Source organism: Gadus chalcogrammus, chromosome 2 (genome assembly GCF_026213295.1).
Source record: "Gadus chalcogrammus isolate NIFS_2021 chromosome 2, NIFS_Gcha_1.0, whole genome shotgun sequence".
NCBI classification, from domain to species: domain Eukaryota; kingdom Metazoa; phylum Chordata; class Actinopteri; order Gadiformes; family Gadidae; genus Gadus; species Gadus chalcogrammus.
The window spans coordinates 1,766,400-1,781,196 of record NC_079413.1 but is presented as its reverse complement, the minus strand read 5'-3'; the positions used below and the strand labels follow the sequence as shown (position 1 = coordinate 1,781,196).

The window sequence follows — 14,797 nt, the reverse complement described above, 5'->3', positions numbered from 1 at the left end:
GAGAATCTACGAAGGCTGCCCTGACCTCACCCCTACGAGGTGATACACACTGATTTGTTAATTTGCCATTGCTTGTGCCATTAACATCTGTGTTGTATATTTTTTGTATATTATTATTTGTATATTATTTAAAAAGCCGAATGAATGTTTTCCAGTTATTTGAAGAGAAGAGATTGTCGGGGTCGCTCTAGTTGCCTTTTTTGTTTATTTTTGTAAATAGAGATAAAGCCGAATATATAGATATACAGTACACGTACCCGTCAGATGTATGGCACCGAATAAATATGGTCTAAGCTCGCCTCGCTCTCTCTTGCTGCTTTTAATTTTGTCTTGATGGGATGAAGAAATATGGCAACCACTTCAACGACTCCTTCAAAGTAAAAGTCCCTAAAATAGCCTTTCATGTCCCAATTTAATATTGTGGATTGAGCTTAATTAGAATTTCCTACGGAAAAAGATTAGGGCCACATGTGATTTTTTTTTTAAACTCATTTTTCTTAATTTCAGAATTAAATGAATTTAATGCCGATTTTTTTTTTTTTACAATACCTAAACCTCTTCCACAATGTCCCATCTGCAGCAACACTTTCTTTAAATGTTACTTTATTTCATATTCAATGTTCTCCAAAAAACAAATGGACTCCAAGTGCAGATCACCATTCAGGACAGGAGAAGTCAATTCTCGATTGATCCCACTGTCAGTTTGAACGGACGAAAGCGCAACACAAAAGAGTAATGTCTCGCTGCAGCCTGTAGGACATGGACATCCAACGTCCAAGTGCTGTCACGTGACGACAAGATGGCGGACGCGGTGAGACTGTGTCCCTACTCCTCGAATAGTCAAATCTCCTATCCTTTACTTAACCTTTCTAACATAGGAAAAGATGAAAATGAATTCGACTCCACTTTTCAGTATTCATGACGTCTAGCGTTTCTATGGTGGAACTACAGTTTTCCGAAGTTGGTCTACAACAGGGGTTCTCAAAGTTTTTTTTTTTTTGATGACTCCAGTTTAACCAGTGAATGAGTCTCTCTGGTCTCTTGAAAAGAGACCAGATGAAAGCTTCTTCCTTCTCACTCTCACACACACAAACACACACACTCACTCGCGCACACAGTAAGGTGAATTGAATGAAGACTTTTCGTTTTGAAGTTTGAATCTAAATCAGTCAAATCAGACTCATCCCATTAATTAAAATGAGGGAGGTCATTTAAGATCAAACACAGAGCTGAAATAGCCTCTCACTGTTACCAAGAAGACCACAGCCTGTGGTCCACAGGGTGCCGAACCGGCATTGAGTTTTACTAATTAGCTCACATGCCGAAGCTCGCCTGCCAGGTGGTTTTCTTAATTAGTTAATTGGTTGCATCTGGTGCGTTTCACTTAAAAGGGAACCGGACAGTACATTTGTTTGTGTACTGTTTTGCTGAGGTCTGTTGTGACTTATTTAACATCTCCCAGTTTCACAGGTTAAAGACTTTTTGAAGTAAAGAGGAGCATCTCATCTGAACCTGATGTGAGTAGAATTGTGTGGAAAAGCACAACTGACGTGACTTGTATGTTGAATATAAATCACTGATAATGTGTGAAGGAAATGGTTTAACTCTCATATGAAATTTGGACCATGAGTAAACTGTTCCTTCCTTCAAAGGTCTATCATGGATGTTTAACTGCTGTTCTGTGAGTATACCAACTTATCCTTGAAGCATAACTGCAAACTGTAAGTCATTAATTTCTCATTACTCTTGGGCACATTGATGTATTTTGGCTTCCTGGTGAGTTAACCTGTTACCTGAAGGTTGATCTGAGTATTAAGGATGTTTTATTGGTTCATGGGTTACTTAGGTGTTTGGTTTATGTTGGTTTTAATGATTTGTTAAAATGGTTACAGGCTCCAAGTTATTGTTGTAAGCTGGAGTAATGGGTTGGGTTCTGATATCTTCAGTCTTCTTTCATTCTACTCTGCTCTGCATCTTCATCACATGAGTGTTTTCTTTACTGATGAGGCTGTGGTCTGAGTGAGCAGAGGTACATACTGGGATACAGAGCTGTCTGAAGTCTACAGGTCTGTAGACACGCCCCCTCAGGGGAAACCAAGTGTTTGAGAAACTGTGGTGACGTCAGTTTACATGGACTGGAATTGTTCTTAAAGATGGAGACAGGGATTCAGAAAGAGAAACACCAGGGGGAGATGAGGGGGCTCCTCATCTCAACGACTAAAACACAACTTCAGTCTGACACAGAGAATCATGGAACACATTCAACAGTCCCCTCCAGGCATCGTGACTCCTTGAACAGTTTCATTTCCAAGAAGGTCTTATTTGGGGCCATCCCCATATGGATCCTGCTCCTCAAGAGCCGACCCCCCTCCACTGGGTGGTCTTCTGAACAGATGACCTCCTTCCTGTCCTCAGGCTGACTAAAGCTGCATCGTTTGCATCTGTGAAGGCCCCTCTTTCAGGAAACCACTGGACTACAAAGACATGACTTCAGAGATGTTGAATCAACCTGGGACACTTGAAGACGCTAAGCATAATTCATCACCAATGTGGGACGCCACTGAAGAATGTTGTACATAATTTACGTCTCTTGAGACATTGGTTGTTCTGTTATGGGTGCCCTGGCAGGAGAGCTGGGGGGGGGGGGGTGGGGCGGGTGATGGAATTTATTTGGCATGAGGTTTTTACCTTGCATGATTGTTTGGCCTTTCATGGCTCAGTGGTGTGTGTTTGGTTTTGACATGAGATGGAAGGGTTCTACTGTGTGTGTGTGGTGTGCTTCGCTGCGACTACACACGCTGGCAGTGGGTTTCTACGTGCTCTGGTCCTGGGTTCATATGTGTGTGTGTCCGGCTTGCTTTGAGCAGTGATAGATGTTCATACGGGGTTCTGTGTGATTGGCTTGGATACTTGTGAATGGTCAACCTAATCATAACACATGATGGAGGCGGCTCACGACTGATTGTTACTTAGTGGCCATACCAGTAGACATGAAGAGCCTGAGCGACAGCTGACCGGAGGGCGTAGTATCCAAGCAGCCAGACTGCGGCCAGGAAGGAGGGAGTCAGATGTCCCAAACTCACGTTGGGAAAAGGAATCGCAAGGCGGCCGTGTTCAGATGCAGTGACTTGCAAACTAGCCCGACGCAGCACGCATCATGATCGAATGGAGGATGGACACCACACAAGGAATTCCACAAGGAGAGTCTGACGATTGGAAAGGGACTCTTAAATGGATATTCAAGATTACCGTTCAACCTGTAAGTGAGACGGCTGCCTCCTACCTAGGCTGGATTGATGTAGTAGGCCCTGTGGAGTGCTTGTCTATGCTCTCAGTTGCACGTCTTCTTCAGTGCTGTAACTGTATTTGTTTCAGGAGCAGGACCAGCCTGAACGATTGGTTCCCTTGAAGGCAGACGACCAATCCGGGAACTCCAGCTAGTGCGCTCTTCGAGGCTGAAGTTGTGCTCTTCTAGCTGAGGAGGTAAGGAAACCTCACTGGGGCTTCAAAGGTGTAAAGAGGAGAATGTTTCAAAGTGTTCCATGGTAATCTGATTGAAGACCGCGTTGTTTGTGTTCCACTGGCTGAGGAGGAAGAACCCACACATCTTCCTCTTTGGCCTTTCTCCTCATGAGAATCCTGGCGCCATCTTGAAGGATATTCCAGGCTCATGTAACTGATGTCACAACACGATTCTTAAACACTTGGTTTCTCGCTAAGGGGTGCAGTGTCTGATGGAACCTGAAGACTTCATGACGGGCACTGTATCCCAGCATGCATCTCTGCTCACTCAGACCACACCCCCATGAGTAGGATGCAACACTCTAGTGATTGGAGATGTAGAGTTTATAAGTAACGAGGGGAGCAGACTAAGGTGATAAGAACACAATGGAATGTCAAGTCTGTAAATCTTTAAACTATGAAGATGGTTGGATAGTTCAGGAATATGGCTTATTTTTATTATGGGCAGTCCTTTCACTCGGTGTCCCACTTCTCACTGGAGCTGGTACATGTGTTGGCTGGCTGGCATGATTTGCTGTTGGTGATGAGGCGGTCAGGGTGACGTTGCAGTGCTATGGTCGGCTCTCTGTGAGGTCAACGTTTAGATTTGCTCTGTATGGTTTGTACCCTGATTAATCTAGATAATTGTAAAATGTAGACAGTTTTGTATTGAATGATTCCAGGATTTTAGGTTTAAAGTTGTTGTGGGACGTACATGGTAGTTTGGTTCTTCGTATGGTTTTGAGTGATATAACTTGTACACACTGGGTGCATAATGACCAACAGCAACAAACAGATCTCCTCAAGGTAAGTCTGTTGGCTGTGTTTTAATGTAGACCATCGCTGGACTTCAGGATCTTCCTCCGTTCAGCTCAAGGTGAGGTGCTGGTTCTGTTTTTTCTTTGGTTGGTTCCGGCTGGAATGTTCGGATTCCAGTCGGACGGTTTGTGCTTCCCGCCGTGGAAGCTTCTGAGTGCGATCACTTGATTTACCGTAGTCCCAATGGTTGGCATAGAATGTTGTAGTCTTGACAACCATAGACATCTTATATGATAGACGGAGCATCGAATGCTACCGCCTACTGGAGCTGACGAGACGCGGGGCCGCCATCTTGGAGTGGTCATCCGCTCCACTCAGTGTAATCCGTTTGGCTGGAGCAATGAACTGTCAGCGCATTTAATTAATCATACCTCACTGAATACCACTGATTTTCATGCGGTTTTTTGTCATACGTGTAGCTATGATAAAGGCCACATGGTTTGGCGTGTTTTATTATTCAATACTAATTATACCAATAGTACGGTAATGTTAAATCTTGCTTGTGAAAAGTAATCCCCCGATTCCTATTATGGATTGTCCGCCGATTTGAGCAGGAATACGCTGAACAACAGCCCGGCATCCTGTTTCTGCTGCTGTTGCTGCTCCCGGTTGACCACTCCAAGATGGCGGCCGTATTTCTTGCGTCCCAGCAGCCAATGCTCCGTCTATCTATAAGATGTCTATGTTGACAACCATAAGAAAACACCTGGCAGTTAGTTGGACGGGAGTCCCCTGAGGGAATCTGGCGGAACGTTCTGGATTGTATTTGCGTAACCTCGAGCCGTTGCCAACGGAAACTATTTTTCAGTCGGTTTCCATTGGGAATTGTTGCCCCTATTTTAAACGACTGAAGTTTGATATTAAATACATACTGACACGTACGTCGTACAATATGTTGATCATTTCCGATGGTTGCGCCGTACTCTTAACCACGATGACGTTGCGGGACTCTCACTGCGTACAAAACAGCGTTCTACTTGCGGGCCCATTTTTGACATCAAGGAAGGCTTAAAATCATTTCAAGATGGCAGATAATTTGACATTTCTTCAACGGAACCCAGCACCTGAATATGGCTGAGTATATTTGATTTAATATCGATACTGCTTAGTGTTCTTTGTTACTTCAGCTTTTGTACGTTCTAAATATCTGCTGTCATTCATTGCCACAGAAGTTAAACCCTACCCAATGGAATGACGTTAAACAACGACTTTGGTGCAGAGTTAACAACTGGATAATATAAAAGCTAAAATAATGGCTGTCATTCCCACATGTTACAGTAGAAGATACTCTAGAACTGTACAAGGTTAAAAAGGTATCATGTAGTTTGTCCCAAGGTGTCTGCCTCCTTACCCAGAGCAAGACCTCCACCTCCTCACCCAGAGCCAGACCTCCACCTCCTGTCAGAAGTCCTCCAGAACAGGTCAGTGCTCTGTGTGAGTAGAGTCTTCTCAGGTCAGTTTCACTGCATGGCCTGAACCACTTCTTTAAACTTGTGGACTGCTCTGTCTTCATTCCCAAAAACGGGATGCTCATGTCTGGTCTCAAGTCTTTTCTGGCCTTAAGTTATAAAATAATAGTTCAATTAATTGTGTAACTTGGTTTCGGTTGAGTCAATTAAGTTTATTGTTGGGTAAATGCTGGTATAAACCTGCTGTTGTAGCTGAAAGGCGAGGCTGAGAGGCTGGGGTCCGGAGGCTTGTGGTGCCAGGGTGGACCGGAGACTGAGGCTGGAGACCAGGGGCCTGCACCACCGGACCAGAGGGTAACCATCACCAAGCTCATCTGAAACACTAAAATCCAGGGTAGTTTAGGTCTAGTTTTGATCATCTTATGACTTTAAATCTGTGATTTTAGTTAATTCATACGGGGGTTATGCAAGAGTCATGTGAGCCATTAATGTTACTAGTGCTGCTACGACCGTAGTGGATGAATTGCTGAACGCGACAATCTGCAGACGTTGTCTAATTTAAGTGTTTAAGACCAACTGTGTTTGTAACCAGACCAGGAATCCATGGCTGAAGGCGCTGATGGAGGAGTCGTGCTGAAGGCCCTGCCTGGTGGAGGAGCTGGTGGAGGGCCTGCCTGGGGAATGACGTCTATCGTGGGTTAGATGGAGCCTGACTCTGAAGTGATCATCACACTCACTGCCACTTCTAGTAGAATACTGCTACCACAAACTACCGGCGTTTGTACCATATATACCAGACGACATCTGTTTTACCACATGTTGAAGCAAGACTTCCGCTGTTTGTTCCAGACCAGGACTCTGTCTGAGGAGAGCTGCTGGAGGAGCTGAGAGGCTGGAGGACGACTAGGAATTGACCAACAAGGATTCCTCGTAAGTTTGTATTTACTTGCATGGTTGACTTAAAGGGCAAAATACAGCTGTTACTTTGACATGCGTTAACCAACTACCGCTGTGTTTTCTTACTAGAACGTGTTTCTGGAGCGGAGGCGAGCTGGTAGGGGAGCCGTGAATCTGGAGGATGACCATCACTCTACCAACAAGGATTGTAAGTTTGTATTAACCAACACAACTGAAATAAAGGGCTTAAAAATAACAAACGCATGTTTGTTACCAGACTTTAGGGCCAGACTCGCGCTGTTGTTCCAACAGGACACTGCTGGGAGAGCCTGATGGAGCCAACTCGAGCCCAAGAGGACGACATCACTACTCCAACCAACCAGGATCCTCGTAAGTTTTCCTAAATAAACAGAGTGGACTTGTTGTAACGCAGATTAGTTTGCCAGTACAAGTTACAGCATACTATTTTGGTTGTTTTTACCAACAAACTACAGCTGCTCCTTTGTTACGTGCCATTAGAGCCTCAACTACTCCTGTGTTTGTTACGTTACATTAGAGACAAACTACTACTGTTTGTTACCTGAATTTGGAGCCCAATTACTACTGCGTTTGTTACCTTTTCATTAGAGACAAACCACTGCTGTGTTTGTTACCTTACATTAGAGACAATTCGTCTGTACCAGACCAGGATCTGAGACTGATGGAGAAGCCGTACATCTGGAAGGCAAATCCTGAGGACCAACAGGACTCTACCATCAAGGACTAGGTAGGGGGTTGGGGGTTAAACTCTCAAACCAATGGTGCCGGGTTGAAGTCCTCAGAATACAGTGGTGCGTCCTTGAGCAAGGCGCCCTAAAGCCTGCCTGCTCCTTAATGACTTATCTTTGGTTCAGATAATGTTGCGTCTTTTGAATATTGAACCTAATCAATGTCCTTGTTTGGTCCGAGGCAGACACACCTGAGCTGAACCTCACCTGATCCTGACATCCTGCTGGTCCCGTCTCCTCAGTTCATCTGAGCCTCGTCCTCCAGAAGACCTGCTGAGCTCAGCAGTCTGAGGCTGATGGATCAATGACCTCCAGTGGGAGTGATCTTCTTGACCCCACATGTAACCGTGTGCTTCCACACGCCTTTCCTTCACGTCTGTCACTAACCTCACTACTTCACTACTTTCTACTGCTTCCTCTTTTCTTCCTTCTCTGTGGTTCGAACCTTTACACTGGAGGCGCGTCTCCATGCCCTCAGAGGGTTCAGCGTTAGGGTTGAGAGTCAGGGTTTAGAGTCAGGGACAGAGCTGGTCAGGGAGGACTGCTTTTACACAAACCTCTTCACTTGCTTTCGGAATGGTGGTGACATTTTGAAAAGATTCATTTGGGAAAATGTTTTCCTCTGCTTTCCTTTACAAAATTGTATTAAACTTCTGTCAAGTGTTTTTGTTTATATATTAAAATCCCACATTGACTTCTACATGTTTGGTGCGGTTCATTTAATTGTTCTTTAACTTGGTTAATGTCAAGCTAAACTCCTGCAATACATTTAATATACATGATTGTTATTCAGCAATGTTCACATAATCGATTTTGTAAAAATATGAAACCTCCATATTACTACTAAATTCAAGCCTATTCATGTGTATAACAATGTACATATTGCCCCGCAGGCCATTCTCTGCTACTACACACGTTCAATCCACCAACCCGTCTCACATCAATGTACTATAGCTAACGACGTCTGAGCTAAATATTAACCACCTGGAACTTGGTTTCCTGGAGGCCCTGAACGCAGTCCCTGAACCCAGACATCCTAATCACAGACCCTGTGTTTAATTAGCCCCGAATATAATTTTTGGGTTAAAAAAATAAATAACTTTTTCTTAAAAAAATAATAATTTTTATAATTATTTATAAGTACTAGCCTAGTCTAGATAGTCCTTCTGGCAAGAGAATAAACAGTTTAAAAACATAACCATTTTACCGCCTAGCAACCGAATACGCTTGGATTGATAAATTACCGGACTACTTTGCGGAGTGATACCAAAGACGTGAATCAGAGGCAAAAAATCCACTTTCCTTGACGGAGTCCATTATATGCTTAGCAACGGTCAATTATCGAAAAATATTTCACCGCCGGAAGACCCATGCAAGTGAACAGAGCGTTCAACAGGATTGAGAAGAGCAGTGTTATAAAGTTATACAGTACACATACCTGTCAGATGTTTGGCACCGAATAAATATGGTCTAAACTCACTTCTCTCTCTCGCTGCTTCTGCTGTGTCATGATGCGACGACGAAACCATGGCGACCACTTGAATGACTCCTTCAAAGTACAAGTCCCTAAAATAGTCAGTGGTGTCTCAATTTAATATTGTTGATTGAGCGTAATTAGTATTTTCTACTTAAGATGATTAGGGCCACATGTGATTATTTATTTAGTCAGATTTCTTACTTTAAAGTCAGAATAAAAAGAGTTCTGATTTTAAAATCAGCATTCTGAGATTAAACTCAGAATCCTGACTTTAATCTCAGAAATCTGACTTTAATCTCAGAATTTAAAAGAAAGTTTATGTTTTTTTTTTTGGAGTACTGACTTTAATCCCAGAACTCTGAAAATAAAATAACAATTGCCCTTTATTCTCTTCCTTAATTTCCCATGTGTTCAGCAACACATGTTTAACAGCAATTCCCATTACATATTGAATCTACTCCGAAACCGCCCGAAACAAATGGACTCAAAGTACAGATCACCATTCAGGAGAAGTTTATTCTCAAATTGATCCCGGAGTCAGCATGAACGGACGAAAGCGCTACACAAATAGGAGTTGTGTTGCGTGAGGAGACTGGAGGGAATGAACGCACACAGGAGCGCTGGATGTGGTCCTAGTGGTGGGAACTTTCGTATCCGTCCGGGAGAGCGTTGGTGTGGGGGTTGTGGAACAGGGAGTGGTTTCCGTCCCCCCAGGGGAATCTCTGGAGGAACAGTGTGGACGTGTTAGCTCATCGTTAGCATCCAATAGAAAAAGCCTGTGCATTAAAGCGCGTTTCTTCAGATGTTTGAGTAGGGGTGGGGTAAAATATCGAATAAAATATTTTTCTATTAAAAAAAATATTGCTCCTCCAGCCGAGCCTCAACACATGAATGAAGGAAACTTGAACGGACGTTAACTAGCCAAAGACGAGCAACTGAAAAACTCAGTTTGGCCTTGAATAAAGACCGAAATACAGTGCTTTACCTTTTCACAGTAATTTTGTATTCATCGTTAGACATATATTCTTAATGTATCCTTACGGTTTTGTCTGACAATATTTGGATGAAAGCAGAATAGCTTCATCGCGATATTATCTGTATCATGTATCGTGAGTTATATCCTGTGATTCCCACCCCTACGTTAAAGGTGTACAGTGAGCCGTCCCAGCCCGTTAGTCCACACCACTGACCTTGGTTCTCAGCTGGAGGTGGGCATAGGGCACGAACTCTGGCGCGTCGTGCGAGTGGGCGTGCATCTTCAGGTACGCGTTGACCATACAGACGGCGACGCCAGGCACCGCCACCACAAAGCTGAGGATCTTCCACGTCCTCGCTGTTGGAGGCCAGAAGCACACGGATGGTGAATATTATACTTTTTTTAAAACTTTTTTTTTCTAACTTCAGATTTGTAATGTATAATGGGCTTCACACAAAAGTCACGTTACAGACACTAGTTTTTGTAACGGCCCCGAAATGGTCCCCATTTCGGGACCATTCATTAAGGAGTCATTGCATTGATTTTTTGCACGGGCCCCCTTGAGTGTTTTCGGCCTTGAGAAGAAACCTTTGCTCCACTAATGCTGTCATACTTGCATTAAACAATCTTTTTATTTTCTATCTATAGCAGGTCTATACCCCTCAAAAATGGGACTTTTGTTTTGTTGATCAGTGGCTGACCTGACCCTCCTTCTTGGCCTGAATGAGCCGCGGCAGCGAACACCCGGCGGGCGGCCACGGCAGTGGGAGACAGCGCCATCTGGTGGAGTAGTCTGGTAAAGCACGTAACGACTCTTTACAATAAACAAGCGATTTAGAGGCCTAAATGTACATTGGGTTGAGTGTTAAACCACATGTTACCACACCATATATGTTTAGACTAATACATTTTGCTTAATGTCTGTTATACTGTGTCACATAATCCATGCATAGACTAAACACATTTAATCTATAAACTATACGCTAGAAGTAGTTGTGAGATAGGGATGTATAGCCTGATGTTGTCCAATCCCAAGGGAAAGAGAGGTCGAAAAGGTCAGGCCTATAGTCCGGCCTATACTGCTACATATCAACAGCAATACCAAAACATGAAAGTAACAAGTAAACATTTAGAAATCAGACAAATCAAACCTTTGCCTGGCTCCAATTCTCTTGATCCCTCCTTTGCGTCTTTGTTAAATCCTTAGTTTGATTAACTTCCTAATGTTTCTCTCTGCCTTGCTGTTTGTCTGTCCTTCAGTCTGTCCTGAGCTGACTGGACCGGTAGCTCCGCCTCGTCCCGATCTGATCCACAGCCAAGAAACACAAGTTTATATTTGGTAAAGAGCAGAGGCCGGCCAAGCGGTTGAGAGTACAAGAGGAAGGTTAGGGGGAGGTAGAGGTAGGGAGGGTTGGGATGTGTTGTTGTTGGTGGAAGGCCTTTAGAGGCATTTAATATACATGATTGTTATTCAGCAATGTAAATAAAAAAAATAAAAAAATAACAGTACAAATTTTTATAATTATTTATAAGTACTAGCCTAGTCTAGATAGTCCTTCTGGCAAGAGAATAAACAGTTTAAAAACATAACCATTTTACCGCCTAGCAACCGAATACGCTTGGATTGATAAATTACCGGACTACTTTGCGGAGTGATACCAAAGACGTGAATCAGAAGCTGTGTTCGAAATCGTTCCCTATACACTAGTTCCCTATTCCCTATATAGTGTATATGATTTAGTGCACTATATAGGGAATAGGGAACGAGAATTCGGACACTACGCTGAACATTTCTAAACGTCATTTGCGTCAGTAAATGCGCCGGGTATTTGTGTGACGCAGACAGATGCGCCCACATCATGTAAACATACCAGGCACTCACGAGGAAAGCTGGAGGTTGTATTGATGTTGAATGTTAAATATTCTATGTTAAATCCCAAATAAATTGTTGACATTTCTAAACGAAAGCCGGAGACACCATCATTAAATGTATTCGTTTTCGCGGTTATTCAACTTCTTCTTCTCCTCCGGAAAAACACAGCCGCATTGCATTGTGGTATACGGGAGTAACATAGGGAACATCGTATGTACCCTATTTTAAGTCCACTATATAGTGCCCTATATAGTGGACCACTGAGATTTCGAACACCCTACAAAATGGCGTGCACCCTATTTAGTGCACTACATCCATGATAGGGAACGATTTCGAACACGGCTTATGATTGTAACAACATAGAAAACAACCGCTCCAAAACGGACCAAAACAAACCCCCGTTACCCCGGCAACACGGTCTCACTCGCGTGCAGGCCCCCACCCTCCTGTTCCTCCAAGCCCCCCCCCAGCTGACCCAATAACAAGAATAACACACAAGAATAACATTACAATCCCAGGGTCGCTACAATATGTTTAGCAACGGTCAATTATCAAAAAATATTTCACCGCCGGAAGACCCATGCAAGTGAACAGAGCGTTCAACAGGATTGAGAAGAGCAGTGTTATAAAGTTATACAGTACACATACCTGTCAGATGTTTGGCACCGAATAAATATGGTCTAAACTCACTTCTCTCTCTCTCTCTCTCTCTCTCTCTCGCTGCTTCTGCTGTGTCGTGATGCGACGACGAAACCATGGCGACCACTTGAATGACTCCTTCAAAGTACAAGTCCCTAAAATAGTCAGTGGTGTCTCAATTTAATATTGTTGATTGAGCGTAATTAGTATTTTCTACTTAAGATGATTAGGGCCACATGTGATTATTTATTTTTTTAAGTCAGATTTCTTACTTTAAAGTCAGAATAAAAAGAGTTCTGATTTTAAAATCAGCATTCTGAGATTAAACTCAGAATCCTGACTTTAATCTCAGAATTTAAAAGAAAGTTTATGTTTTTTTTTTGGAGTACTGACTTTAATCCCAGAACTCTGAAAAGAATAGAACAATTGCCCCTTATCCTCTTCCTTAATTTCCCATGTGTTCAGCAACACATGTTTAACAGCAATTCCCATTACATATTGAATCTACTCCGAAACCGCCCGAAACAAATGGACTCAAAGTACAGATCACCATTCAGGAGAAGTTTATTCTCAAATTGATCCCGGAGTCAGCATGAACGGACGAAAGCGCTACACAAATAGGAGTTGTGTTGCGTGAGCAGACTGGAGGGAATGAACGCACACAGGACCGCTGGATGTGGTCCTAGTGGTGGGAACTTTCGTATCCGTCCGGGAGAGCGTTGGTGTGGGGGTTGTGGAACAGGGAGTGGTTTCCGTCCCCCCAGGGGAATCTCTGGAGGAACAGTGTGGACGTGTTAGCTCATCGTTAGCATCCAATAGAAAAAGCCTGTGCATTAAAGCGCGTTTCTTCAGATGTTTGAGTAGGGGTGGGGCAAAATATCGAATAAAATATTTTTCCATTAAAAAAAATATTGCTCCTCCAGCCGAGCCTCAACACATGAATGAAGGAAACTTGAACGGACGTTAACTAGCCAAAGACGAGTAACTGAAAAACTCAGTTTGTCCTTGAATAAAGACCGAAATACAGTGCTTTACCGTTTAACAGTAATTTTGTATTCATCGTTAGACATATATTCTTAATGTATCCTTACGGTTTTGTCTGACAATATTTGGATGAAAGCAGAATAGCTTCATCGCGATATTATCTGTATCATGTATCGTGAGGTATATCCTGTGATTCCCACCCCTACGTTAAAGGTGTACAGTGAGCCGTCCCAGCCCGTTAGTCCACCACTGACCTTGGTTCTCAGCTGGAGGTGGGCATAGGGCACGAACTCTGGCGCGTCGTGCGAGTGGGCGTGCATCTTCAGGTACGCGTTGACCATACAGACGGCAACGCCAGGCACCGCCACCACAAAGCTGAGGATCTTCCACGTCCTCGCTGTTGGAGGCCAGAAGCACACAGATGGTGAATATTATACTTTTTTTAAAACTTTTTTTTTCTAACTTCAGGTTTGTAATTTATAATGGGCTTCATCACGTTACAGACACTAGTTAATAGCTGCCATTTCGGGACCATTCATTAAGGAGTCATTGCATTGATTTTTTGCACGGGCCCCCTTGAGTGTTTTCGGCCTTGAGAAGAAACCTTTGCTCCACTAATGCTGTCATACTTGCATTAAACAATCTTTTTATTTTCTATCTATAGCAGGTCTATACCCCTCAAAAATGGGACTTTTGTTTTGTTGATCAGTGGCTGACCTGACCCTCCTTCTTGGCCTGAATGAGCCGCGGCGGCGAACACCCGGCGGGCGGCTACGGCAGTGGGAGACAGCGCCATCTGGTGGAGCAGTCAGGTAAAGCACGTAACGACTCTTGACAATAAACAAGCGATTTAGAGGCCTAAATGTACATTGGGTTGAGTGTTAAACCACATGTTACCACACCATATATGTTTAGACTAATACATTTTGCTTAATGTCTGTTATACTGTGTCACATAATCCATGCATAGACTAAACACATTTAATCTATAAACTATACGCTATAAGTAGTTGTGAGATAGGGATGTGTAGCCTGATGTTGTCCAATCCCAAGGGAAAGAGAGGTCGAAAAGGTCAGGCCTATACTGCTACATATCCACAGCAATACCAAAACATGAAAGTAACAAGTAAACATTTAGAAATCAGACAAATCAAACCTTTGCCTGGCTCCGATTCTCTTGATCCCTCCTTTGCGTCTTTGTTAAATCCTTAGTTTGATTAACTTCCTAATGTTTCTCTCTGCCTTGCTGTTTGTCTGTCCTTCAGTCTGTCCTGAGCTGACTGGACCGGTAGCTCCGCCTCGTCCCGATCTGATCCACAGCCAAGAAACACAAGTTTATATTTGGTAAAGAGCAGAGGCCGGCCAAGCGGTTGAGAGTACAAGAGGAAGGTTAGGGGGAGGTAGAGGTAGGGAGGGTTGGGAGGTGTTGTTGTTGGTGGAAGGCCTTTTAGATATG

The 14,797-nt window shown here is 43.4% G+C and overlaps 2 protein-coding genes and 1 long non-coding RNA gene across 6 annotated transcripts; 1 reads left to right on the top strand and 2 right to left on the bottom strand.

Annotated features, from left to right (window-relative positions):
- Positions 1-5,015: 5,015 nt before the first annotated feature.
- On the top strand, positions 5,016-8,365 carry LOC130406239 (uncharacterized). Of its 3 annotated transcripts, none has more exons than XR_008904432.1 (6): positions 5,016-5,741; positions 5,982-6,083; positions 6,322-6,449; positions 6,579-6,659; positions 6,756-6,834; positions 7,579-8,365. It is a non-coding gene; the product is annotated as an uncharacterized LOC130406239 (long non-coding RNA). The 3 variants fall into 3 exon arrangements; XR_008904430.1 differs by having other exon boundaries at positions 6,322-6,426; positions 7,579-8,364; XR_008904431.1 differs by lacking the exon at positions 7,579-8,365 and adding an exon at positions 6,904-6,927 and having other exon boundaries at positions 6,322-6,426.
- A 975-nt stretch (positions 8,366-9,340) lies between these two features.
- LOC130406215 (cytochrome c oxidase subunit 6A, mitochondrial-like) lies at positions 9,341-11,147 on the bottom strand. Of its 2 annotated transcripts, none has more exons than XM_056611691.1 (4): positions 10,998-11,147; positions 10,548-10,639; positions 10,061-10,203; positions 9,341-9,592 (listed from the first exon to the last, which is right to left on the bottom strand). In XM_056611691.1, the coding sequence occupies exons 2-4, from the start codon at positions 10,624-10,626 to the stop codon at positions 9,503-9,505; spliced, it is 312 nt and encodes a 103-aa protein (XP_056467666.1). In that variant the 5' UTR covers positions 10,627-10,639; positions 10,998-11,147; the 3' UTR covers positions 9,341-9,502. The 2 variants fall into 2 exon arrangements, with proteins under 2 accessions (XP_056467666.1, XP_056467658.1); XM_056611683.1 differs by having other exon boundaries at positions 10,548-10,626.
- Positions 11,148-12,878: 1,731 nt separating this feature from the next.
- LOC130406230 (cytochrome c oxidase subunit 6A, mitochondrial) lies at positions 12,879-14,654 on the bottom strand. The gene is made up of 4 exons (XM_056611703.1): positions 14,498-14,654; positions 14,060-14,138; positions 13,597-13,739; positions 12,879-13,130 (listed from the first exon to the last, which is right to left on the bottom strand). The coding sequence occupies exons 2-4, from the start codon at positions 14,136-14,138 to the stop codon at positions 13,041-13,043; spliced, it is 312 nt and encodes a 103-aa protein (XP_056467678.1). The 5' UTR covers positions 14,498-14,654; the 3' UTR covers positions 12,879-13,040.
- Positions 14,655-14,797: the final 143 nt, after the last annotated feature.